Source organism: Bacillus rossius, chromosome 5, assembly GCF_032445375.1.
Source record: "Bacillus rossius redtenbacheri isolate Brsri chromosome 5, Brsri_v3, whole genome shotgun sequence".
NCBI lineage: Eukaryota > Metazoa > Arthropoda > Insecta > Phasmatodea > Bacillidae > Bacillus > Bacillus rossius.
The window spans coordinates 75,591,427-75,619,405 of NC_086333.1; the positions used below are offsets into that span (position 1 = coordinate 75,591,427).

The window sequence follows — 27,979 nt, forward strand, 5'->3', positions numbered from 1 at the left end:
CCTTGGACGAGGGGCGGCCAGCGACGGGGGGAAACTCAGGGAATTTATCGAGTACCCGGGGGAAATTTTGTTAATGATGAGGTTACTGATTTCTTTCTCACGCTTAGATTACAGTACAGAGAAAATGGCGACCATAGTTTTCAGACTTAACTACCAGGCTTGTTAACATTACAAATATGATACATTATAATGTTTTAAAATATTTTTTTTTAAATTTTACTACTTGTTGGTTTTTTTTCCCTTAAGACTATAAATTGTGTGTTTTGGCAGTATTGTTACAGTTATAAACATTCTGATACCAAAATAATTCACTGTTTACACTAATTATGTTTTTCCGCAGGAGAAACTATTTTTAGCAGTCGGTCCTTGTAGCAGTCGGTCCATACAATTATCTGCTGAGCTCATAAGAGCAAAAAAAAAAAAAAAAAGATGCCGTATTTTAACTATCACTCCTTAAAAATAAATAATGTGTATTATCAGATCAAGTACCCGAAGCACAAAAGAAAATTTTGCTTCCGAAACTCTTACTCCAAATCTTTCTTTACAAAAAAATGTTTTAGATACATGTTTTTATTTTATTTTATTGCATTACAAAGTAATTTCTTGAACTTTTTTGCACAATGGTGTATTTATGGCAACACAGCACACCGAAAAAGGACAGCACTAACAACAGAAATCGTGCTTTGGAAAGAGAGAGTAAAACCCATTTAAATGCACACTGCAATTTAAGGATGAGACGCTCTATAGTTAGAGCAGAGACTTATACGTACACGTCATTTCTTCCTCTTTTCCGCCCGTATCTAAGTTTTCCTCCCATACGTTTCTGCTCGTGAGTATATATCATCACTTCATTCACTCGCATTGAGTCCAGTGCTATAGACTATAGTGCGATGTAATAATAGATAACTAGCTGTTGCAGTAGTGAAGTGTGGTATGCGAACGAGTCACGATCTTCAATTTGAATTTGGTAGTTATTGCCTACTAACTAATATCGATAACCAGGGAAATTTTTCCGCAAACCATTAACAGCCAGATAATTTTTTTTATCTTATGTTTGCTAGCCACCGTACTGATGGTTGTAACAAAGGAAAAATCCCGGGTTCCATGAACTCCAGGATAGACTTAATGATACCGTGTTTTCTCGTGTTTTATTCGTCTGATCATTGGCTGCTGTCTTAGAGAGGACTCGTTGTCGTCTTGGACGAATTGAATGTAATTGGTCAGTACAGGTCTCTGCTGGTTTTTCATTGGTCCTGATTGCCTCGTGGCGAGTCAAAACAACTGCGAACCGGTTCAAGATGTCTTAGGCCGGTATTCCAAGACACCAAAATAAGGAAGGATTAAGTTTTGAATATGCTACACCTGTACCCTAACCGTATAGGCCACGGATTGTCCCTTGTTTTTGGAAGCGATGGTTGCGAAACGTCCGCTAGAATACGTTTAAACCATTTGAAACGCAGAGCACCGTGCATTAAAACTGATGCCTATTTGATTCCTTACTGTGATTCCGTTTGGTACGTTCTGGAATATGGCCCGCAAGTTAGGTTTAGGTTGTGTTCCAACAAGGCAGTGCTTTTTCGCTACCTTAACCGAACGACTTGGAAAACTGACCTTAAACACGTACAAGTACATATTCCGATTTATCTTTTCGTTACGTAAGATCACATTTTCCACGTCTCTACTGACGGCAGATTTCGCACTTTCTTCATGTAGTCTCGTTGAGATTAGTAACCACGTGTACATCATCAGTTGTATGTCTACTTACTCGGTGGCTGCTGCTTTATTTCTCCGGTTTTATAGGTCGCACGTGATTTTATTAGATTTGTTTCATTTTTTTTTTTTTTTTTTTTTAGGAATTTGTCCTGGACTCTTAGTCTTCAAGAGCGTGATAAATAACCCGTTATTGTATGACAATTATCATTAAGATATACAAGCAAATGAAATTTACGTGGATTTTGTAGGTCCCTCTTACTAATGGAAAATAGAGATCGGAAAATTTTGCGATAGTTTAATATTATAATACGCTTACGTTGTGATGCCACTGCGATTGAGGCCTCACTTGATGTTGACGGCTTTAAGCCAATGAGAAACTGAGAAACAACAGTCAATTTCGCTATCAGCTTGCAGAAATTCTGTTTTAAAATACTTAAAACATTTGTTGTAACTTGAAATGGGTTGTGAAAGTGATACATTATTTTTTTAGTAACTTAATGTGCGAGTGTGTGTGTGTTTGTGTATGGTTGGCATTTACATATCATATAAGTTAATTAGCTTAAAATGTATATTTAAATAATGTATGGTTTTTAGTTTTTTTTAAATAATACGGTGTAGTTTATATAATTTTATTTTTTGTAAATTATAGTTTTTATTCTTGTTTATCTATTTTTTTAAAATTTTATATTGAAATTGTGTATATTTTCTACATAAGAAACCAGACCACCATTTAAGAGCACACACAGAAAAATTTAATAAATTATAAATTTCTAACCGTAGTTTCGATATGAGCTATTTTCTTAAGTATTTTTATAAGTGATTATTTCTTTGTTTTTCGATTATATGTATATTTATATTTGTAAAAGCATATATATTCAAAAAAAATATGTGGTTAAATGTAAGAAAAGGCGTGCCCACGCCTTAACTTTCGCCGTATGTAAAAACAAGACGAATATATATATAAAAAATAAATAAATAATCAACTGTGGGGTGTAAAAAATTACCCCGTGCGGGGGCAAACAGCCCACGTCCATCTCTACCTGCACCGCCAGTTACAAGCATTGTTTTTCAACCCCGCTAACCTTGACTTCGACAAAGCTAGTTGAGTAAACGCGGTAGAGACGCAAAACTAAATTAGAAGTTTTATTGGGTATGCAGTAGGTTATTGCAGCGTTCAAACCAATTACATTATATGCAAACATTTAAATTTATTCCCGATAAATTAGAATACATGAACTACAGACAAGTGGAATAAAATATATAAAAAAGACATAAAATTTACAAATGCTATACGTGACGCCCGGCCGTAGCGAACACGTTACCTGCGGCACAAAAACCTTGCCATCGCATAAGTCTAAGTCTGTCCTTCATCGCCGCGCGAGGGAGGGGGGGGGGGGGGGAGAGTCCACACGAAATCTTGGCTACCGTCCCAAAACAACCTCTTCTTCCACCATTAATAAAATTAAAGTTTTACTTACATTGGTGCTCGCCGTGCCGTAGAAATTTACCAAACTGTAGCGCCTCGGGTACCCGGGCTGTAGACTGGCCGTAGACGACACCTGTTGCACAGTCAAATGGCGCCGGTGGATGCACTTCGGGGCGTGGTGGATTAACACTCGCGACTTGCGAAAAAGTTTAAAATCGTTGATGCGAAATACGTTGCCGTACATTCCAAATTATAAAAAATATAATGCAGCTGATGCGGGCCGCGGCAACGATAACTCCGCGTAGCAGTGTCCATGGTTAACCGTTCATACCGAAGTGAGGGTCGCGTCCCAACTCCCGTGCACGGAGTTACCCTGGGATCTCATATTCACAACTCGACCCGCCGTCGGTCAACATCCGCAAGCTTCTTCGACTAGACGGCGACTGCCTAGAGTCCAAACTGTCCGCTCGCCGCATACGTCACACTCCCGTGACGTCATCCACCTCCCTCCGCTAATTTCCCCCTCTCTCATGCGTGGACAAGTCCATTCAGCAGGGGTCAATGGCCGCACGGTAAACCACAGTACTAGATTAAATATTAACTAAAACTAGTAAAGACGTATAAAAAAATAAATATGAAAAAATTACGTTAAAATTATAATTAAACATAATAAACACTAAACATAATCACATGAGACACCTGAAGTGTCTCACAACAGACATCCCCAATCAAAGACGACACCCAAACTGGCTGCTGAGTGGCATGTGACATTTTGCCTAAGCATGCAATCGAACTTAATAGTCTCTAAATCACCAGCCTGCTATGATTGGCTCCAGTCATTCTTACACGAAGATTACAAATGGCAAAGGTACATCGAGGTCATTTGAGATGATGAAACAAAAATTATATGATTAATTTCACGATAGGATAAAATTCAAATGCGTACATAACTCTAAGCCGATTGGCATATCTACAGTAGGTACATATGGAATACTCCTGGCCGTTCAGAAACTAGCAACTAAAGAATCATTGAAAATCGGGCTAGCAAGTTGAGACGCCTCACCAGTCGACAGCCAATGGACAGGACACATTTGCCCGAGTATGCATAGGACTGTAGAGTCTATCCCGGAGGTCACTGAAAACGAGAAATTTTTTCGGTCCTCAAGTTATTTCCCCAGTGATTGGCGGTCATTTCAAGAGAAGCCATTGCCTTATTTGTCCAGGCCGCTTGGGATGCTTGGATCACGCACTCGCGCGCCTGAAGGAAACCCAACCAATCACGATAATCAGACGATGCTACAGTGTGTTAACACTTTAGGCTAGTATCGATATCTTTACGCGAAAAAAAATTGCATGCCACCTGGTGATGACGTTCATATCGGGAATTTTGGCGGAATTAATGGGTGGTGGGAAAACACGGGAGTGCCGCGAATAAATCCACCGCCCCACGGAAACGTCCGCCACGTGTCCCACTTGCTGTAGATCCGTGTTAGACCCGGCCGGGAATCGAACCAGGTGCGCATTGATGCCAGGTGAATGACATGACAACTCGATCACCCTGGGAGACTAACTCGGAAAACCTAATTCAAGATTATTGCAGGCTGTCAAAAACAGGTCTGTGCCGTAGCAATAAAAGTTAAGCTCTAATCAATTAATGCCGCAATGCAAAAAAGTATATTGGTTATTAGTAGCGCCATGCATATTTCGCGAAAAGATCTTGAGACTCATTGAAAGTTTACACACTGTACCATCGTCTGTGTTTCGTGATTGGTTGAGTTTCTCCCAGCTACATGTCGATTGTTACTAACACCGATCACAGTGGTTCAGTGCGGAAGCAAACGCGTCCTGAGTGGCTCGGTCAAATAATGCAGTAACTCTCTCGCAGACGGCCGCCAATCACAAGGAAGAAACCAATGGTGTGGGTATGCCTTGTTGCAGTCTAATAGGCGTTCAGATTTTTTTTTCGCGAAAAGTGTCTGCTCCTAGTTATTAGTAAGGCCAGGAATCTTTCGCAAAAAAAAAATCACCTATTAGACTTCAACAAGGTTTCTTCCTTGTGATTGGTGGCCGTCTGTGAGAGAAGTCGTTGCCATATTTGACCGAGTCCCGCACTGAGTTACTGTGATTGGTGTTGTAACTGTAGACATGTACCTGGAATAAACTCACCCAATCACGAAACAAAGACGATTCTACAGTGTTTTCAACTTTCAGGTAGTCTAGTTGACTGACTGTGCCTCTAGGGGGAGAGAGGTTTTTAAAAATACACCAAAATATTGAAAATTTTAAAAATCAATGCTTTTTTCGGTTTGGAGTGTTTTCGAACCAAAAGATCGGGTTATGGTGCGAAATGTGCCCGTTCGACATCCCCCTCCCCCACGGAGGGAGCTAAATAATGTTATGAACAATTTTTAGCTTTTTTTTAATAATATATTTATTTTAGAAAATAATTTTAACAGTGTTATTTGTCCTGTAGCTAAATAACGTAATGAATATTTTACAACATCTCCTTTTTTTTAATAACGTAATTGTTGTAGGAAACAATTCTAAACAACGGACATCTACAGCACGTGATAAGACTATGTTTTTTTGTGTGGTTCCAGGGTGAACATACGCGATCTGGAACTCAACACTGTGGTGTGCTTGAGCTACCTCAACAAGACCTTGTCGGTGGACGCTTTGGACCTGGACTACAAGTTCAAGCACTTTGAGGTCTCTTTGCAAGGATATGATGATTTACTGCCGTGAATATCACAAGTAGGGACCTGCAATATTCGCGGATTCATTTCTCGATATGCTACAATTCAAATAATTGTACCTTAGCGCCGCTTCTACCACTGTTTCACTGTTAATCTGGAGGACTGAGGGCTAATTAGAGACCCTCGCTCAAAGAAGTGTCGAATCACAGACACTCGGTCGAGACGACTCACAAGTCAGCAGCCAATGAACAGGTGGCATTTTCCCGAGTGTGTAGAGTGTAGTAGAGTCTATCCTGGAGGTCATTGAATCCGCGAATTTTGCAGGTCTCTAGTCACAAGTCATTTCGTAGGCGCACGCATTGTCCTAGCCCACCAACCGGCAGACCATATTCTCGACACATATGCCAGTGTCGGGTCGACCAGAAGCTCATCTGCAGCATCGGGTAGCAGTTTTGTTGTCAGCCTGTCGGGTACTTGCAGACTTAAGGGCCCCGCCTACCCGGGCACACACGCGGTGTGCAGAGCTTCAGGAAAAACAACGCAATTTGATAACTACTCAAGATATCCGAGTGGGGTCCGCTTACGAAAAACATTTAAGAGTTCGCTGAGGGCCGAAAAGTACTTTTGATTTTGGATTAAGTTTTTAAACTGTATTTTTAGAAGAGTTTAAATGGCTAAAACGCATGTTTTCCGAGTAATTTTTAGGCGTAAAACAACCGGTACAGATTCTTGAAAGCACTTAAGGGACTTGCATTACACCTTTATCTTTATTTCTCGGCCATATAATGTTACGGTCACCGCTCAGATTTCACAGTTATCCTGTGACGACGAGAAGACTGCGCGCCAGTCCAGAGGAGACACCGCGCTAGAAGCACCAGCGAGCGTCGCACTTATCATCCCGCCTCACTAATACCTTTGAATATATATACTGTATAGAAGTCGCGAGTGGATAGGATTTACTCTACGTTTTTCAGAAGCGTATGAGAGCAGCTTGGGAACTTCACCGCTGCAGTGCGCTGCCGTAACGCCCTGTATCGTCTTAGTTGTTATTTACACGTTAGAGCGCAGCGCTGTCGCCCGCTGTCATTCCCCGCACCCCCCACCTATCATTCACTGCAGCTCGAGGTCGTTCAACGGGAGGGGGAAGGGGTGTTTGAAGAGTTCGATTCTTGTCCGCTAGGGACCACCACAAGTCGATGCCCTAGAGATGGTGGCGATTGCGGCGGTGAATTAACCAACTACCTCAAAACCGTATTAGAAATTTTAACCTGGGCTGGCGACTTCTATACAGTATATATATTCAAAGCTAATACTCATACACACCTGACGAGGCGGGTCCCTGAAGGTGACTGCCTGGCGAAGTACAGACCTCCAGGTCTCAACGCGCCATGAACTTAAAAACAATATGAACATAAAATTTGTAATGGGGTGCTTGATATCATTTGTCTTAAAATTTCTATCACTAAAAAACCATATTATATATGATATAATTTCTCTTACTAATTTTAGGATTTAGTCAATACGAAAAATTTGGGAAATAGTCATTTCTAAAATTTTAGGATATATACATTACGAAAATTACTATATGAACTTAACAAACAATACAGAATTACAGACCTCTCGGGATTTATTAAACGCGTCTATTACGAACAGCATTTAAGAGTTATGCAAGTTTCGTCTACAACGTGTATTTTTTTGGACAGTGTAAAAGGCTAAAACTATTTGTTATTTGCGGACATTTATTAGTTATGAAAAATTAAATTAATATGTTCTCAGATGAAACAGGTGTAAGTTCATCTGTGCCTAGGTTAACATTTTTATAGTTGTAGCAGGAATCCCTTACCCAGTCCAAAAACAATTTCCCAGAATAAGGGTGCGCTTTGCTTTTGTAGTTGCTGACAAGTATCAGTACCTCGGTTCACGTCTTGTTATAGGCACACATTCCCAGAGAAATTGTTCTTTGATCAGCCCCCAACAAAAGACAGCTGCATGCTCTAACTCTTTTCTGGTGACTACTACACCTGCCTGGAATGAACTACCTGAGTCAATCAGACTTCAAAATTCCCTTTCGGTATTTAAGAAAACATTATTCAGGTACTAGCTAAACTCCGATGCTCAGGTTTAGCTGTGGTATCCATCAGCAAAGTGTTACTGCATGTGCGAAGAATTGCTTGAATGTGCATGAATTATCATAAGTAAAAGTATTTGTATTTTTAGAATTGTTTATGTCTTGGTTATTTTTTATAAAAAATTCTGTTACAAAATTTTAATACCGATAAAATTATATCTTTAATTAGATTTTTTTAAAATATATATCCACTTTAAATACCTTAACGATAGGTCAATCACGTTTATCTTATGTACCAATGACAGTGATTTGTTTTTATTTATTTTGTATTTGATTTTATTTATAAGTCAATTTCATTTTTCATGTCTATAGTTTTTATTATGCTTACATTGCACGTGCAAACTTTATAAATATTTATGTGGTTAAGTGTAAGACAAGGCGGAGTGCCTTGACTTCGCTAATTAAAATCAAACGTGAACCTAAAGGTGAAGTTAAAACCAAAAATAATTTTTCCCCAAGACAGATTCCTGACTGCAATGACTAGAGCCACGATTATGTCACAGATTCATGTCACTCCAGCAGGCCAGGTTCAACTTAACTGTACATAATCAAGCCATTTTAGAGTGTTCATTGGACGATATTAATGTCACATCTTTAGCGGGTTGCACGGGATTGGGTAACAACTTCTGCTCCTTGTTTTTAATTGGCTCAGGATCGTCAAGAGCAAAGTCGTCGAACCATCGACGTGGAGTAGATGTACAGGATGGGGCTAAAGGTGTGTATCGGTTTAGAAGGGCTATTAAAAAAAACAGAGCAACATACAGAATTTAGGTTTATTTTATTGGAATCAGTATACATCCCCATTTTTTTAAATCAAGTTCTGAAGATCACATCAGGAAAATGTGGCCATCACCAGTGATGCAATGATGGAGGCGAATATTTTGGAACTCTTTGACAGCTTTTCGGTACATTTCGAGAGGTTTAGTGGTGATTTCCTCTCGAATGTACATCTTAAGTTCTTCCATGGTGTGAGGACGATGTTTGAAAAGCTGTTTCTTGAGGTAACCCCACAGGTAGAAGTCACAAACTCTCCAATCCGGTCAACGTGGGCCCCGCGCTCCGTTTCAAAACCGACACACACCTTTGGCCCCATCCTGTATACGAGCTTCAGGTGTCCTACTCGTGGCTGTGGGCATGTCAGCTCGAGGGTGCCGAGGTGGTTCGGCCCATCTGGACTGCGCTGTGGTTCCAGAGCAAGTTCGCGGGGCTGATGGGCGGCGGACAGACGGGCGAGGCGGTGAACGAGGTGATCAACGAGAAGGCGCCGCAGCTGCTGGTGGCGCTCTCCCCGGTGCTGAAGCCTCTCCTGGTGCGGCACATCCTGGGCGGCGTCAACTCCCACCTGCGCAGGGTGGCGCTCAGCCGCGCCGACCTGCTGTCCTGGCTGCCGGCCGCGTGGCGGGGCGCCGACGTGCGGTGACCTGCCCGCGCCCCTGTCTCTCCTCCCCGTCAGGAACACTTCTGCGATCCTCAACTCCTTTGGAAGAGATCAGTGATACCTACCTGCTGGGCAGGAAGACAGCAATCCTCAACAACCTTTGGAAGAGATCAGTGATACTTATCTGCTGGTTAGGAAGACTTAAGCGATCCCTTTCTCCTGGTCAAGAAGACTTCAGTGCATCTTGCCTCCTCGTCAAGAAGACTTCAGTGATATTTCCCTTTTTCTTCAGAAAAACTTCAGCAATTCTCCTGATCAGGACCACTTCAGTGAACCTTACCGCATCGTCAGCAAGACTTCAGTGATCCCTTTCTCCTCGTCAGGAACACTTAAGTGATCCATACCTCTTGGTCAGGAAGACTTATGCAGTTCTTACCTCATTGGTAGGAAGATTTCGACATTTCTTAATTATTTATTAGGAAGAAACGAGTGTTCTTATATCCTGATCGGACAGACTACCGGTACGATTCCCCAGAAAAAAAAGTTGGTGATTATTAGTTCACGGTCAGAAATACTTCATGGTTTCTTACCTCCTGATCAGGATGACCACCGAAATCCTTATCTTCTGATCAGAAATACTACGATTCTTACTTTAGAATCAGGAAGACTCAAGTGTTAATTGACTTCAGATCATAATCTCAGCAATTACGCCTACCTTTTGGTTAGGCAGACTATCTGAAAGCCTGATTAGAAAGACCACAAAAATGTTCATCTCCTGATCAGAAAGACTATTAGTGCGATTTTTACATCATAATCTAAGAGACTTTAGTGATACTTACAACCTGTTCTTAAATACTTCAATTATTATTTCTTCTGTCAGAAGACCACAGGTATTACTATTTCCTGATCAGGCCGACAAACATTTTTGTCTTCTAATCATAAGCACTTTGGCGAAAGACTGGGGGCCAAGCTCGAGTTTGGTACTCATTTACTGAACATTCCGCGTGAATACACGAAGCAAGAGAATGACACATTTTCAAATTTGTATGTTATGTGTGAATTACGGGGACGATCAACACTGGACCAAGTCACTTTATGCTCTGAGCCACCCGCAGTATGAATACAGACAAGCCTTCTTCAGAGGATGAACCCCTAGGATGAACCCCTAGGAAGAATCCTATATCCAGTTACACTCATCACTGACTCACTGACTCTGTAACGCCAAAGATATGTGTATACCTTGGAGACTAGCGTACCATGTAGCTCAAATATTAGCTTGCTCCATAGAGATGTGTATAAAATAGAAAATTTAAGTGTAACAATATCGCAACATTTTAAATACAACTACATAGGTGGAACACATTTTGATTGTTATATTCGTCAATTTTCAATGGGTGCCGTAGGTGCCTTGCGAATAGCTATGCTTATAATTACAAAAATTGTTTATGTCTCAGTAAGTTTCGTTAGCGAAAAACTGTGAAAAATTTTTCCTTTTTTGGAAATCCACATTTGCGTCATATTAACTTAATCCTTTATTTTAGAAACAACATATGACATGTCTTCTGACACTGTGTTAGGTGTTATTTTGAAAATAAGCTATAAGCTTATATGAGTGGATATTAATCACCTATGGTTAAATTAAATTAATGCAACCTATAAAAATTGGCATAATTTTAATCAGATTTTGTTACTTAATTTCTAACTCTTTTTGATAATTTTGTATTGACTGTGTACAAAAACAGGAGGGGAACAGGTAACTTTTTTTCTGAAACAAAAGATGATAATGCAAAAAATTTATTTCAAAATGTAGCTCTTGTTTCAGAAATGTACAGAGCAGCCTTCTGAAAACCTGTAGGTATATTTTAGGGAATTGCTGATACTAATAGTTAACATACGCAATGTAAAGGTACAAAATAAAAGTAGAAACACATATTGTAGTAGAATAATGTAGGAAAGTCGTCGAAAATCTGCGAGACAAGTGATGTACAGCGATCCTGGGGGCCTCAGCTGTACCTAGCATTGCAAACAATGTTGTTAGTACGAGATTTAGAGGTTTAATTTCACGTTAATTGCTATTAAATGCGTGAATGGGTTATAAACAAATGCATTAGAGTGCGTGGAATTTTTATCTACAATAGTTTTAATTCTTTAAGGCTTCTGCTACAATGTTTGGTGAAGTGTAGGCTTCCCGAATTCCAGCTGACAATCCATAAATGTGGCAATGGATAGAAGCCTGTTACATACACAAATTTGAATTTCGTGTGTATGATTTAGCTCATGCCACTAGGATCACTGTAGTATTGTCTCTTGTGTCTCGCATATGTTAACGTGCTTGAATTTATATATTGTCTTCTACAATATGTGCTAGAAACTACTAAGTGTCTTACTCCTGTCTTTTTTTGGACTCCCTAAGTAACATGCTCGAATTTACCATTTCTTGTACATATACCCGAGTCACTACCAACTGTTTATCGGCTACTTACACTATTGTATTTCACAGCTAGTTTTTTTCTCTCTTTGGACTATGCTGTTCGTGGTTTATTGTTGATTCAGGATCGAGCAGGCATGCAGGTTTGTCAACAGAACTGTTTACCAAACGAACTTATGAATATATTCAGTTGCAACATCTACGTCATTTAAGTACACCCTGTGCCGAATAAATTAACACAATTTGTATTAACTTTTTATTTAAGGTGAATCAAATGTGAAATAAATGACATGGTATCGCAAGGTTTTGTTAAAGAAATTAAGGAATTATATTTCCTTTAAACTAATCAATAAATGTGTTTTTTTTTATAAATCTGTGAAAATAAAAATTGTGGTGGCGTAATTATGTTTGGTGAAGAATAAGTTCTTATCTGAGAATGTAAAATATGTGTGACTTAATTTTTTTTGCATGTTATTGTACATGAAAGATGAAAGTTATTTTTTTCTCAAACATTCAGATGCGTTATCTAGTCATGCATTCAGTTGGTGTTTTTGACTTATAATGTTGACTACAGATCTGTTTTTATAACTTTATAGTTTGTTAATGAATGATCAATAAGATGTAAATTGTTAAGAGGCGTCTTTGTTGTTGAACAACAGGGATGTATATATACATATATCTTAAAACTACACAATAACAATCAAACAAGAAAATGACGCTAAAAATGCTAAAATAAAAATATTTTTAAACATTCAATAGAAAATAAAACCTAAAAACTACTTTAAGATTTATGATTTTTTTCTTGTTAATTATGTATATTATTTAAAATTTGTGGACAGTGTGTAATAATACCTGAAGTGCTACAAATTAATTAAGTCGTAGTCATGCAAAGGTTCTTAAAAAAAATCTTGTAGGCTGTATTTTGTACTACAACCACCAGCGGTTTGTTTATTGAATTAAATTTCCCTGAACAGGAATTTTGTGTATGAAATAAAAATAATTGAACAAAATTGATGTTTCTTTCTTTCTTGACGTGGATTCGACGTGAATGCCGGTCGGGTGGCCACCGAGACAAACTCGACTCACCGTTCACAATCAGTTCTTTTGACGTGACAACGTCTAATAAATCGATGAACGCCGGCTGCACGCACGAAAAAGTGTCCCGTTACGCACATTGTTCCGTTACTCGGTGTCCCGTTACGCTCATTGTTCCGTTACGCTGTGTCCCGTTACGCTCATTGTACGCTTGCGCCGCATCTATCTCTCTTCCACTCGATTGGCCTATGCGTCCGAGGAGAAGAAAGACAGCGGCAGCACACAACTTACATCTACACGTGAACTGTTTCGTCGACTGTTTATAAAGTGAAGTGAAAAGTTAATGTGGTTTTCATTGCTTATTACAACAACAATTTCGGCAATAAAGGTTAATTATTCTTGCATTTTAAAAATCTGATTACTAGTATAATTTCAAGTATTTATTCTTTTATTAATAAAATAAAAATTATTCAATTTTATTCATAAAGTATGCAATCATTTCATCAATGTTTTGTTATGACGTTGCCACGTTAAACTATCGTCCGTAAACCGACTTTACAGACAACCAATTTTTTTGTCAGTTCCTAAAATCTGTATCGATGCGAAACCACAAATATGACTGCTGCGTTTGACTGATATATTACAAGAGCTCGACAGTTATTTCGTAATAATAAGGGTTTCCAATGTTTTTGAACCTTTACTTCATGGCTGATCGTCTTTCAAAACTTTGAAGATCTGTTCCGATTTGCTGAATAAACAACTGATTTCTATTTTTAGGTGTCTCAATATAGGGATGAAAACAGTTTCACGAATATCGATATATAGGTCTTTAGATTTATCGTTTCGACGATATCATGCCAATAAAATATCGGCTTAATAATGTCGATTCATCAGGTTATTGAAATATCGAAACTATTACCCTTGATATTAACATTAACATTTAGGTATATGTCACATTGAGTTCGTGATATGTCTAAGATTGAAAAACTAAATTACCTCAAAAAAGTCTAACTCTTAGCCTACTATCAAAATTCAAATTGATTTTTATTTACTTACAAAATAACTCAACTAATGTTCACAAAAAAATTAAGTTTCCGTTGAGTCTGAGATCAATATCAGTATCAATATCATTATCGTGACCTATTATCAAGTATTTAAACTGTCAGGGTATATAACCGACGTGTGATTATATATTTTTCCTAATTGTGTGTGGGTTTGTGCCAGGGGGGGGGGGGGGAGGATAGTAAAGTGGAAAATATTCCAATTCAATACCTACTATCAATACAAAATATCGATGTTAAAAAATTTATCACCATCAAAATATTAATACCAAAACATCGATAATTTTAAATAAAATATCAATATTCCCGATATATCGATATTTCTGATATATCAATATATCGTTGACATCCCTACTCAGATACTCATAAATAAGAAAATAAAGGGACAAAATAGTTCCTTAATCACTAGGGGCATGTAAATTTCGCGAAAATATTTTGAGACCAGCGGTTTTTTAATATATATCGTGATTGGTTTAGATTCTCTTGGGCGTATGTCTTCTGTTAGTATACTAGTCACAGCCATTCTGTGCTGAACAAACGCATCTTGAATGGGCCGGACGTATGCGGCGATGGCTTCTCACGCAGACGAGGCAGAAAACCGCTGTTGCAGGTTACCCTCATCTGCAGTCTAACGAGTTTTCCTATTTTACGCATTAACCTTTCCGCCAAGACTGTGGGCTCAGCGGCCTAACACATCTAACGTAACTCTGGCACGCTACGAGGGTTGGGTACTCGACGGTCTACTCGAGATAGCGCAGCGCATAGCTCGCGTTTGATTAGATAGCACGCTTTGCAAGGCGAAACAAACAACCCGTCCTCAGATGTTCGCGCCCGAGACTTGGAAGGTGAGTGAGCGGGTTATTCACGCACGCTTGCCTTGATTCACTCGTTCAGTAGTATCTTAAGGTAGAATAACATTCACCCAAACACTTTCAAAACCAGCATTAAAAAATATTTCGTCCAGAACTTTGTACTTGGCCATAAATCCAGAAGAGTTCCACAAAAAAAAAGTCTTTAACAAAATAGTTAACATGTTTATTTTCTAAAATTATGGCCAAAGTAAATGCAATATATTGTTAACTCTAATGCATGAATTAGCCAGCTGGTATCCAAGTACCAAGAGCGTATCCAGAATTTCATTTTGGAATGGCCCGGGGGGGGGGGGGGGAATAAATAACCGCTGTTTGTTTTAAAATCTTTCTATTTTATTGGTGGGAATGATAGATTTTTTAAAAAAAATATTGGGTTGGGGGTGAATCCCATTTCCCCCCCTCTTTTGTTTACGCCCCTTCTGTGAATGATCATTGCATAAGGAAAGATTGATTTAAAATATGGTTTTTAACACTTCATTGCAGGTTTTCACTACATCAGTCTGTTTGTACCTGACGATGAGAGCATGTGTCAGTTCCCGAAACGTCGCAACTGTTTTCCTCAGTAAGCCAGCTGTGTTCGTCTGTGTCGTCGTCGCTGAGTTCGTCTGTTTGCTGTCGTGTTGTCCAATGTTGTTGTTTGTCTGTATTTTCTGTTCTTGTTACAACTGTGTTGTCGTTGCCAGCCCACTGTGATAGTCTGTGGCGTGATGTTTTCAGACTTACTCCTCAACACGAATTCTCTAAGCTGTTCATGGATTTAATAACATCGGTATATACTCGCTTGTTTCTCTGTGTTTTTTGTGAGTGCATCTTTCCTGTCCTTTCTTGTAGTTTCTCTGTGGCGTACAGTGGGGGAAAAAAAAAAACAGAAGTGGCGGATGTCAATAAAATGGTTTTGAAATCAGTATTTCAATCACTTTCTTACCGATTGGTATAGTGTTCGGGCCTACAGTTTTTTCGGGTCGGAGGTCAGGGTTGGGTCGAGAATGCATCCTCTCCTGGCCACGGGAACGGGTCTTGTGCGGAAGGCAGGGGGAAACCTCCGCAGAGTCTCCCCGCCTCGAGCCTGCTCCGAGACGCTCGGGCGAGGCAGCGAATAAAGGCCTCTGTCACGCTGGCAACAGTTTGGCTTCCATCACCTCAACACCTTCCGATATGTTGTGTCAAATAAATTTGGAGTGTTGTGACGTCACCGAAAAAAGTCACTAACGCAGCCATGTTTTTTTTTTGACAGGTTGGATGGCTTGAGTTTCCGTCAAATATTTTGTATATGTAGACTGGGTTCTAAAACATGTCGGATGTTGGATGCAATCGGCCAATCAAAATCGTGTCTAGTAAAAAAGGAAAAGGCATTCGTTTCCGTCACAACGGTTCTTCATAATGCCGGAGGAGCACATGGGTGATTAAAAAGGTTACAAATTTTAAAAAAATAAAAAAAAGTTAATATTAATGTTGTATACGAAAACATCTCATTTGTAAAAATGAAATTATATTTCTATAGCCTTAAAAAATTCTCTGAACATTTATTTCATTACGAAACGAATATTATTGTGATTTAAATTGATACATGTTTAAATTTCAATAAATTAAAAAATTTCATCCACAACTGTATGCATTATTTAATTTCAAAAATTGATAGTAAAAATTAAAAGGTTAAGATAGCTCAGACCAATAATATACTTTAATAGTGTGACATGATTAAAAACATATTTGAGGTTATCTGTCAAAATATATTTGGTGGATAAAATTGGAAGCCATTTTCCGTCCAATACAACCTCTCCAACTCTATTGTAGAATATATTGGAGACAAATATTCGACAGCGTGGCAGGGCCTTAAGCGCAGCCTTGTTGAGATACAACTCGCGGGTCTTATTCCAGAACGTGTCCAAACCGAATCCCAGCAAGGAAACAAATCGGCAACAGTTTTAATAAACGGTGCCCTGCGCGAAGCTAGAAACTGGTTTGAATGCATTCTGACGGAAGTTTCGTAAACATCGAGACAATTGTTACGGGATAAATACTACAGATAGCAAGCAGCACCATTGCACAAAAATATACCTAATGGCCTTTCTAATATTCTCAAGTACTTTTAAAGTTGCGATGATTTCTTGTCATGATGATTAAAGTGTTCAAAATGTATTTTAGGATAGTTTCTCTATCACAAAGTTTCATTTGGCACACCAACACGCTTGGCGCGTCCCCCGATGATCACAATAATGACTATATACACGAGTTAATGCACGTCAGACGCGGGTCCGCCAACTGGACGAAATAAACGCAAAAGTGTGCTCTGCGCATGCGCGGAATTTGGGCAACAGATCGGAAACGGATAGGACACCAAAATCCGTTCCCTAACAATAAGGAACTGGCCGTGTCCTATCGTGCACCGTGCGCGGATCAAGTCAAAATCTCTCTCTCTCTCTCTCTCTCTCTCTCTCTCTCTCTCTCTCTCTCTCTCTCTCTCTCTCTCTCTCTCTCTCTCTCTCTCTCTCTCTCTCTCTCTCTCTCTCCCCCTTTTATTTCACTTTTCTCCGTCACGAAAATATGATTTCTGACATTTTTTTTTTAAAATTTAAAGTTCAAAGGACATAGTAATGATCTGATATTCTGCACTGATATGTTTTTATTTGAGCACTGTGGAATTACTAGCCTATTAACCCTCTGTCACATTTTGTCATGTTTAAAGATTTTTTAATTTTTAACTATTTTTTTATTTTATGTACTAAAAATCTTATGCTCTAATTATAATAAATTTTAATATATAATTTTTTACTAAAACATGACTAATGTAACATTTCTTATTGCCCTAAAGAATGATGTTGACTATATGAAGGCTACACCATGACCCACACATTTAAAGTTTAAATAATCCATGTATCATTGATATATAAATTGTCCACTTCAGCTGAAGAATAGACTGAAAGGGGTAAAAAGTTATCACAAATCCACAGCCAAGAAAAAAATCTAGTCTAGTCAGAGGGAGGGGGAGAAAAGGCCAGATATTATGCGGTGGTTCGCGACCCATACCCACAGTCCTGAACCACCAGGGAAAGAAAATTTACCACAAATTAAAAATAAATATCCCCAACCTGACAGGGAATTGAACTCCTCAAGCTTTAGCTTTCGAGTCAGAAAATCTATCACTTCAGACAGGCTGAGTCTGAAGTCTACGAACTTCGGCTACATGTTCATCAAGACGAAAGAAGACTATAGCTATATTATCAACATTGTAACTCCATTTCCCTAACTTGGGATTGTTCTTAAAGACTATTTCAGTTTACTGTTATATTACAGGGTATTTTCAAAATCATAAAGTTTAATTTGGCACACCAATACGTTTAGCATGTACCCCAGATTTTACAAAAGTGACTACATGCAGGTGTTTATGTTGCTACACGTGGGGTCCTACAACTTTGTCCCTCATTTCAGTTCCATTCCCACTGAATCACTCCCACCAAATGCCGCATGTCGAGAGAGCTACGATGTTCACGCATCATAAATTAACATGGCGCGCGAAACTCAGCCTTGATGACGGTGATTGTGACTGAGGCTCGTGATCCATCGTGGGGCGTTTCCAAAGCGCCGTGGTTCGAAATGTTTCGCGGTGTTTAAGCGCGGCACGGGGTGGGTTGGGAAGTGTCGTCAACCACGTTGCCGTCTGTCCCAGGCCCTGTGCGACAGAAACACAGACACACAGACGCAGGGATGTCCAACACGATGGCGTGGCTGTTGGCGCTGTGTCTGGCGGCGGTCCACTGCGCTCGGGCCGACACGGACGGACAGCTGTTGCTGGACACGCTGACCAACCTGGCGAAGATGACGCCGCAGTCGCATAGGACCAGGGAAGCTTCGGGTGAGTCCCTACAGTGCAACCACCTCTATGGAGAAAGACGCCATCTTGGGTCCTGTTATTTTTTTTTTAAAATGGAAACATCTTTGGGTGATATAGAGTGAAATTTCAAGGTCGAATTTTAATGCAACGTTTTCGTGAAACATCGCTGTGAGACGTTTCTGACGCAAAAAGGACAAAGAATAGGTACTTGGCCAAAGAGATATTAAGAGAGCACTATGATATATACGTTGCTGGGCTCGTTTTCGTTCTCCTCTTTGTGCGATGATTAGTCCACAACCATCAAAAAAAAAAAAAAATTGAACCGAGAGATAGATGAATGAAAGGATAAGACAGAGTGTAAGTGCTTGAGCCTGTTTAGAAAACAGATATAGGTATCCTATACTATACAGTCAGCTGAGAGCGCTTTGAATTTTATATTTACTACCAGCACGCTCGCGTTCCTCCTTGTTAGACCAGCGTGCCTGCATTTCCCGCATATATAGCGCTATCTGTTCAGAGATTTGGCGTGTTAAAAATTGCAGAATTGTTTGAAGAAGCAGTAACATGCGCAGTTTTTCTTTACGGTGTGGGTATTTCAACAGTGAGAAATATTTATTGTTAATTAATAACTATTTATTGATCAATAGCTATTGATAACCTGAGCTGTTATCTTTGTAGTGAGCAAAAAAATTTGTTAATATCGTGTTTATTATATTAATTTATTTATATTTGAATCAAACTTTTAATAAATACAAAAAAGTTTAGAATTCTTGAATACTTGAAAAGTAAATGATAGCCAAAAAAAAACCGAGCTGTATTATTTTTATAAAATGTTCTTCTTTCTCTATTTTGCTCTTTCTCTTTTTCTCTGCCCAATTACCTCTAACGATATATTTAAAAGTCGAGGTTTGAATGGCCAAATAAGTTAAACTTATATCACTTGTAATGAGTTACACACACTTTTTTTTTCCTTGGTTTATTTTCACCAACACAATTGATCCACCTATGACTCTTTCAATATCTAAGAGGGGTGTATAGGACTCGGAATAAGCCATTTAAAGACCATAACCATCTTCTAACGTTTAATTTGAAAATTCGGCTTTTCTAAAGCATAGTATATAATCTATATGTATAAAATTGGATTATGGTATTTATGACTTTGATAAAAATAAGACACCGTTTGACCGATCGCTATGGCAGTTGGCACAACGAAGAGTTTTTTTTTCTTCATGGAACAGGTTTTTATGATATCCATTTTTTTTGTAACTCGCCGCTAGATGGCGCTGCAGCGCATCAACTTATAAACCGTTCAATCGATCGCCATGGGTAAAATCATTTTTATAAAAGAAAATCATTACATGCAATAGATTTGTGTGTCATTTCTCTATGTCCACCACACTGTCATATAGTGCTATCTATTTTGCTTCTAACACGCAGACAATAGATCGGCATGAAAACGTTTGTAATCGATATGACGTCTATGACCTGCCGCCCCTCCAGCTCGAGGTACAGTCGGCACAGTGTGTCCGCGCTAGGGATGCAAACGATACATCGATGTTTTCAAAACATCGATGTATCGTTCATGAAACATCGATGTTAGCATCGATGTTCTGAAGAGCGATACATCGCCGATGCATCGACGAAAAAGTCCAAAACATCGACATCGTTCATCATTAAAATTACCCTAGTTTTTTATAATATTTTGGCTATCATTTCATGAATATTTATTGAATATATATAAAAAAACGTTACGATACATTTGGTTTTTAAGATACAATTTTTTAACTATCTATACTTACTATAAAAACCTACATTTTTAAGTAGGTATCAAAAATGTTGTAAATACTTACTGAACTATTTGGTTGATTTCAGCATCAATTTTTTTCCAGTACTTTAAGATGTGTAAAATCATTTGGAAAAAATAAATAGGTACCGTTGTTTACACAAGAATTTTCTTTTAAATTTTGAAAAATATAAGGAAAAAAGCAGCGAGACTTTATGGACAATTTCATAGCTTGTTGTACATACAAGCTATTAATTGGTACCGATACGGTCTCGCTAGCTCTATCGAGAAAATTAATGTTACATTTGAAACCTGCACATACACTTCATGCTTTTTCCCTAAATTTTTTTCCAATTAAAAATAAATTGTGTAAAAAATAGTTATTTTTTAATTGAATATAGACTTATTCAAATACTGTAAAAAAATAAGGATACCAACCAAAATGGTTTAGCGTTTATAACATTTATTTATACTTAAAAATGTAAGTTTTATAAGTATCGAAAATTAAAAAAAAAAAGTTTTGTTGAAAACTAAATGTCGTATCGCAATGGTTTTTGGATAGATAGATCTCTCATGATCTGTACTATTTACAATATATTCACGAAATGATAACTAAAAACCTAAAAGACAAGGGTAATTTTATTTTAAATAAGCCTGTGTCTTAAGGCTGCAGGCTGCCCGGGCACACATACAGTCAGTGGCGTAGCCAGGATTTGTGTATTTGGGGTGTTAAGAAGAATGCCCCCACACCCCCCCTGTATTAAAGTGGTGGGTCCGGGGGTCCTCCCCCGGGAAAATTTGGATTTTAAGGTGTAAAATAGTGCTATTTCAGCAGTTTTCGGTACTTAAATTTAAATATTGTAATGGTAAAATTTTTTATTAATTTTTAATATGAAATTTGTTTGAGTGATGAATAAGAAATTTAACTAAAGATTTAACGCTAAAGGGGGGGGGGGAATTGAACCCCTAACCCCCCCCCCCCCCCCCCCCCGGATAATCTCCTGCATACGGTGCACAGAGCTTCAGGAAAAACGTGATTTGAAAACTACGTAAGATATCCGAGTGGGGTATGTTTACGAAAAGCATTTAAGTGTTCGCTGAATGCCGAAAGGTACTTTTGAATGCGGATTAAGTTTTTAAATCGTGTTTTTAGTAGAGTGAAAATGGCTAAAAGGCGTGGTTTTGGAGTAATTTTTAGGCATAAAACAACCAATACAGAATCTTGAAACCACTTAAGGGCAGTGCAGTACACCTTTATCTTTATTTCTCCGCTATATAATGTTACGGTCACCGCTCAACTTTCACAGCTATCTTGTGGATATTGTGGTCAGGAACCTGTAGTAGGTATGATTTTTCGCTACATACTATAATTTAAATAATTTTGGCATGTTTTTCCTGATATTTAAAAACATCGGTTAAAACATCGATGTATCGGTTGTCAGAACGATTTTTTTTTACATCGATGCTTTTTCTTTTGAACATCGATGTTCGTGATATCGATGTTTTTAAGAGCGATGTTGCATCCCTAGTCCGCGCGCGGACAAACAGCTCACGCGACCCGGCGACAGGTTGCAGCTCGCAGGGCCAGGGCTGGCGCGACCCGGCGCTCACCATGACCCTGTCCCAGGCCACACTGGGGGACATCAACGACTTCCTGGCGCACTCGCTGGGCGCGCCCTTCGACCTGCTGGGGCTCAGCGTGCCTCGCCTCGACCCCCTCGTCGTCGAGAAGTTCGACGTCGACACGCAGGACGACCTCCTGGGCAGGTGAGTCCCCGGCCGCGACTCAGGCCGGCACACACCTGAACAACTGCACCGCCACAACATAGTGTTCGCAGTGTCAATGGGTTCGGATTCTTGTCCTGGAATTCATGCTCTGTGTCGTCCCAGTACCTCCAGTTGTTCAAGTTATTTTTAAACAGTTCCCCAAAATAACTTTACAGAATTAATTTTGCACTTCAATAGACAAAATAAAAAATAAATAGTTTATTTTTTTCATGGTTTGAAAAATTATGATTGAATGAAACATCAATTAAAATATAAATCTATGCTCCAATTTTTGTGATATATTCACAGTCTAGTCTAAAAAAAATGTATTTCACGCAAGGAAAACTATTAATTATAGTTTTGTGACGTACAAAAATTTCTTGTAGTATTCTTTAACTATTTATTTGGCAACTGGTTTACAAATGAATCTCTTGTAAAAAAAAGATGTTTTCTGTGTAGGAGTTTTAATGTGTATGTGTTAATCAGCTGTTTATTTCTGTATTAAAAGAGGTGGTTATATTTTTAACTTTTCCTTGAAAATTATGGATAAGCACTGTGGCGGTACATCGCGAAGACATCTACCGCACTACGCCCACCATGCGGCTATCAGCACCGGCTGTCCCGTCGGTGTTTGTACACCCCTGGGCCAGAATGCAGCGCACCCTCCAGGAGTCCCGTTAGCCCGGATGCCAAGGGGATTATCACCCCTCCTCCGCGCGGGCTAGCAGGCTGGCGAGGAGGAAAGAAGAGACAGTTACAGTAATTGTAGATAGCACAGACACAGTTAATTAACACACGCACGTGAACTGTAATAGTGCTTCCAAAATTTAGTTTTTGCGCCAAATCCGAACAATACTGCGTGTCGCCTCTTTACCTTATCGAAGTATTCACTTGCGAGGCACTTCCTTCCGTACCAGCTGGAGGTACGGCCCCATCCATGCCAACCCAGGCACGGACTGCCTGGCGCTGTGTCGAAGCATTATACACCTCTGCCCGCGGCGTAATTCCACCGCACGTGCGTCGGCGGCGACTCGCAGTCCATCGCTCCCCGAGGCTCACAGCTCACTCCCCACTCCCGCACTATGGGGCTGGTGACGTCAGACCGGGAAGCGACGATACCGCGCCCAGTAGCCGACCATAGAACCAATATCGATGTACAGTATTAAAGAAACTGAATCAAACCAAAACAATGAATAATAAATAAAAGAATTATTCATAAAAATTAAACAATTAAAAATACTGCGACTTAGTTTTAAAGATTAAAACGGTAATTTAAAATTGAAATAATTGAGAAAAATCAGAATAGCCAAAATAAAATATAAATAATAATTGTGGCCTGGTGGCCACAACAACCCCTAACAAAAAAAACTTTGGTAGATAAATTAGCTAAAGATAAACGCCAAATTGATAAGTGAGACAAACATTACGTTTACAAATTTAGTAACTAAAAATATGTTTTGCTTAGCTCAAAAGATACCTAGAAAAAAATATGCAAATAGGAAACGTTAAGATTAAGAAAAATATAAAAGATTAGAAAACCTTAACATCACAAAGCACATAGAAGATATGACTAGATAGCACTACAAATAACTGCATATTAGCAGGTAAATCTTAAAAGCTAAGACAAAAAAAAAATCCAAATTTTAGTACATCAGTCCAAAAACATGATATTAGCAAAAATTGAAATGGTGTAGTCCAACAGTTAGGATCGATAAATTAACTTGGACACTTCGATCCAACAAGACGTACTCAAAAATAAATCAGGAATTTAGGTCCCGCCTTAATAATTTCTTTATGTGGCTTAAATGGGCCCCTTTTTTAAATCTTATTAGGCCTTTCGACGTCTTGCAACAGAGCGGTTACAGGTCCCAAAAACTTTATGATCTTGAAAGGTCCATCATAATCATATTCTAACTTCGCAGTTTTGTACATAGCTTTATTACTTAGTACAAATTGCTTACATAAAACTTCATCTCCTATCTTAAATTCATCATTCACCCGTCCTTTGTTATAATATATACTTATTTTATTTTTAGCTTTTTTGCAAATTATCAGCTGCTTCGCCCCACATTTTTTCCTGCAGACGAGGACTTTGAGTACTCAAACATTTCGGATGCAAACCCCAGCAGTTAAGTAAAGGATGCGGTACGTTTCTCCCCAAAAATATTTCTGACGGCGTAAATTACACAGTCATATTGAAAGCCAAATTTAAAATATGGATGATACTATCCCACTTAAAACGATGATTGCGTTGTAGAAAAATAGTAAGACCGATCTTGATATTTTTGTTCATTCTTTCCACTAAATTAGGATTCGGGTAATAAGGACTGGTAGTGATATGTTTGATACCCCAATGGAGGCATATGACTTAAAAAATTTTACTAGTAAAATAAGTGGCATTGTCCGACACAATCTGTCCCGGGCTACCAAACATGCTCCACACCTTACTTTCCAAAGCTTTTATAATATTTTCACTTTTCATACTACGCAAAGGAAGAAATAAACAAAATTTTGAAAAAAAAAAACCATCCACCAAGGGTGAGCAAACAACTATTACCAGCTAGGGATCTTGGCAAAAACCGCTGGTAGCGGGGTATATACCTTGTTTCAGTCTAATAGGCGTTCAGATATCAATCCCTGATTTCAGGACTGTGAAAATCGTGTCCATCTGTGACGTGTGTGTTTTTCAATGTTTGTTTTTGGCGAGTGACAATTTCGATTGACTATTTCGATGGATGGAGCCAGTGGCGTAGCCAGGATTTGTGTATGGGGGGTGTTAAGAAGCATCCCCCCTCCGTATTAAAGCGGGGGGTTCGGGGCGTCCTCCCCCGGGAGAATTTGGATTTTAAGGTGTAAAATAGTGCTATTTTAGCAGTTTTCGGTTCTTAAATTTAAATATTGTAATGGTAAATTTTTTATTAATTTTAATATGAAATTTGTTTGAGTGGTGAACAAGAAATTAATTAAAGATTTGGTGCTAAGGGGGGGGGGGGGGGTTGAACCCCTAAACCCCACACCCCCCTGGCTACGCCCCTGGATGGAGCCACATAGGTCTCTACTGCGCAGCACGCTCCTCATCGCTAGTCCACGCACGTCACGTCACGTTACGTCAGTTGGGCCCGCCCGTCTGTCACGCTCCGCGGAGCGACACGCGCGCATCCTGGCGGCGGCCGGCCGAACCACGCCGCAGTCTCTCCTCTGCTGCACGGGCGCGCGGGAGTTCTCTCCCCCCTTCGCTTTGGGCGTCCTTGTACTGGAAAACAATTTTTTTAAAAACCCATTTAGAAAACGAACAAACAGGGCTACCACCGCAGCCAAGTAGTAGGCTTCTGTTGGTCGCACGTAGCAACGTAAACGGAAGAGCTGCAGCCAAGTAATCGGCTTCTAGACGTAAACGGGAGAGCTCAGCACTGCCGAGTTAATCCGCAAGGGTCCATCTCCGTTTACGTGTCACATATATGACGGGCCTTAGACCTGGCTTATAAACTACGCAAAAACGTAAGATGCAAACTATTGAACAACCTCATTTTAGAGTACCTGTTTATGAACTACGCAAGGTGCAATAGCTGGGGACCGGAAAGATTCGTCGGTCCAGTGTCCTCTCGGAAAGACTCTTTAAGACCTCTGTAGACACGGTGGCAAATACCACCGTTCATTGGCTGCCGACTTGTGAGACGTCAACAGGGTAGCTTGTGATTGGTTGCTTCTTTTGTTTAGTGTTTGTAATTGGATCAGTGACCTCCAGATTAACTGTGAGCCAACAGCAGAAGCAGCATAAGTAGAGACCGGAAAAATTCGCGAATTCATTTCGCGATAGGCTAATATACAAATAGTTTTACCTCAGTGCGGCCTCTGCTATTGGCTCACAATTCACCTGGATGACTCTGGGCCAATGAGAAACGCCCAACCAAAGCTTTATCGAATCACAGGCTGCTACGCTGGGACGTCTCACACGACAGCAGCCAATGAGTGGGTGGCATTTGACCGAGTGTACGTAGAACTATGGAGTTCATCCTGCAGGGCATTGAACCCGCGAATTTTTCAGGTCTCTAAGCATAAGTAGTACATATATGTATTTGAATTTCAGCCTATCGCGAGAGGAAACCGCTATATCTTCCGGTCTCTAGCAATAACGCAACGCAGCTTTCAATAAATTAAAACTATTTTAAATTCTTATGCCATTCACTGTAAGGTCGGTTCTGTTCATAGGAAGCTAGGAAATGTTATTCTATGAATTTTCACATAGAGTCTCGAGCTTTTCTTTTGTAAACTGTTGAACTTATTAATGGCATTAATATAATAAATTTTAAACGGTTAAACGTATTACATCAAAACCATTCTATGCATTTGCACAAAAATGATAGTTACGTAGTTATAATAAAAAAAATTCAGTAAAAAAATTTAAGCACTTTGAAATAAGTTCAGTAGTCCTTAGTAAATATTTTTTTATATTCGTATGGATATACCAGTCACAAATACATTTTGTATTAGATCAGTAGGTAGACTTAACTTAACGGGTATTCCACATCCCATTAATTATGGGATGAGTTTTGGCAGTTGTTACGAACGCCTTCGAACATCAAAGGAGCGTCAAACACACACACCAAACACAACACAAAACACACATCACAAACAACAACTAAAACACACAACATACAACCAAACAAACAACTAAAACGTACAACACAAATAACCTAAAACACACAGAAAACACAAAACCCATAACTCAAAATACATAAAACACATATCACAATACACAAAAAAAAAACAAAAAAATATAAAACAAACACAGACAAAACAATACATAAAATACACACACCACAACATGCAAAACACACACACACCACAACACAAAACACAATCATAACAAAACAGACACCACAAAACACAACACAAAACAGACACCACAAAACAAACAGCAAAAAACACAACACAAAAAACACACATAACACAAAAACTCTAAACAAGAAACAAATTTCAATGCAAAATACATAACACACACAACTCAAAACAAAAAACATATAACACAAAACACACAAGCACAAACCACAAAACACACCACATCACACACCAAAATTCACTACACACACCACACCATACAACACATACTACACAACACACAACAGAAACCATATAAAAACACATGACACAAAGCATAACACACACAAAAAAAATTTCAAAAACCAACAAAACACACATCACATACAAAAAACATAACACACACAACACAAAAACACATAACATAAAACATAAACAAAAACCGAAGACACACAAAAAACACCAAAAGCACACCACAGGACACATCACAACTCACTACTCACAACATATACTACACAACACACAACACAAACCACAAAACAAAAAACACACATGACACACTTAACACAAAACACACATCACAAAATACAAAAAACACAAAACACACATAACACACAAAACACAAAAACACAACACACAAAATGCATTAAACAAAAACACAAAACAAAAACAATATGAAACAAAACAAATATCACAAAAAACACAACAAACAATTAAACTCACAACAAAAAACACACTACAACAAAAACACCTAAAAAACAAAACACAATACAAACTACACAAAAAACACACTACACACAACACAATAAACACACACAAAACACACCATCCACAACTTAACAAACACCACATTCCATTCACCACAAAACACACACCACATAACACCACATTCCACACAACACAATCAACTCAACACACCCCACTCAACACACCCCAATGAACACACCACTACACACAACACACACCAAATCACACTCCACACAACAAACACCACATTCCATTCACCGCAAAACATACACACAAACACACAAAATGACACACA

At 39.0% G+C, this 27,979-nt stretch overlaps 2 protein-coding genes across 2 annotated transcripts in view; both read left to right on the top strand.

The window, feature by feature from the left end:
- The window catches only part of LOC134532029 (uncharacterized), a 34,884-nt gene extending 22,105 nt beyond the window's left edge, over positions 1 to 12,779 (top strand). The window contains exons 5-6 of the mRNA XM_063368158.1: positions 5,740 to 5,848; positions 9,156 to 12,779. Coding sequence (XP_063224228.1) covers positions 5,740 to 5,848; positions 9,156 to 9,383 — 337 coding nt within the window. The 3' untranslated portion in view covers positions 9,384 to 12,779. The remainder of the gene's footprint in view (positions 1 to 5,739; positions 5,849 to 9,155) is intronic.
- Positions 12,780 to 14,655: 1,876 nt separating this feature from the next.
- The window catches only part of LOC134532030 (uncharacterized), a 63,370-nt gene continuing 50,046 nt past the window's right edge, over positions 14,656 to 27,979 (top strand). The window contains exons 1-3 of the mRNA XM_063368159.1: positions 14,656 to 14,710; positions 18,405 to 18,590; positions 21,921 to 22,119. Of these exons, the coding sequence (XP_063224229.1) occupies positions 18,443 to 18,590; positions 21,921 to 22,119 (347 nt within the window). The 5' untranslated portion in view covers positions 14,656 to 14,710; positions 18,405 to 18,442. The remainder of the gene's footprint in view (positions 14,711 to 18,404; positions 18,591 to 21,920; positions 22,120 to 27,979) is intronic.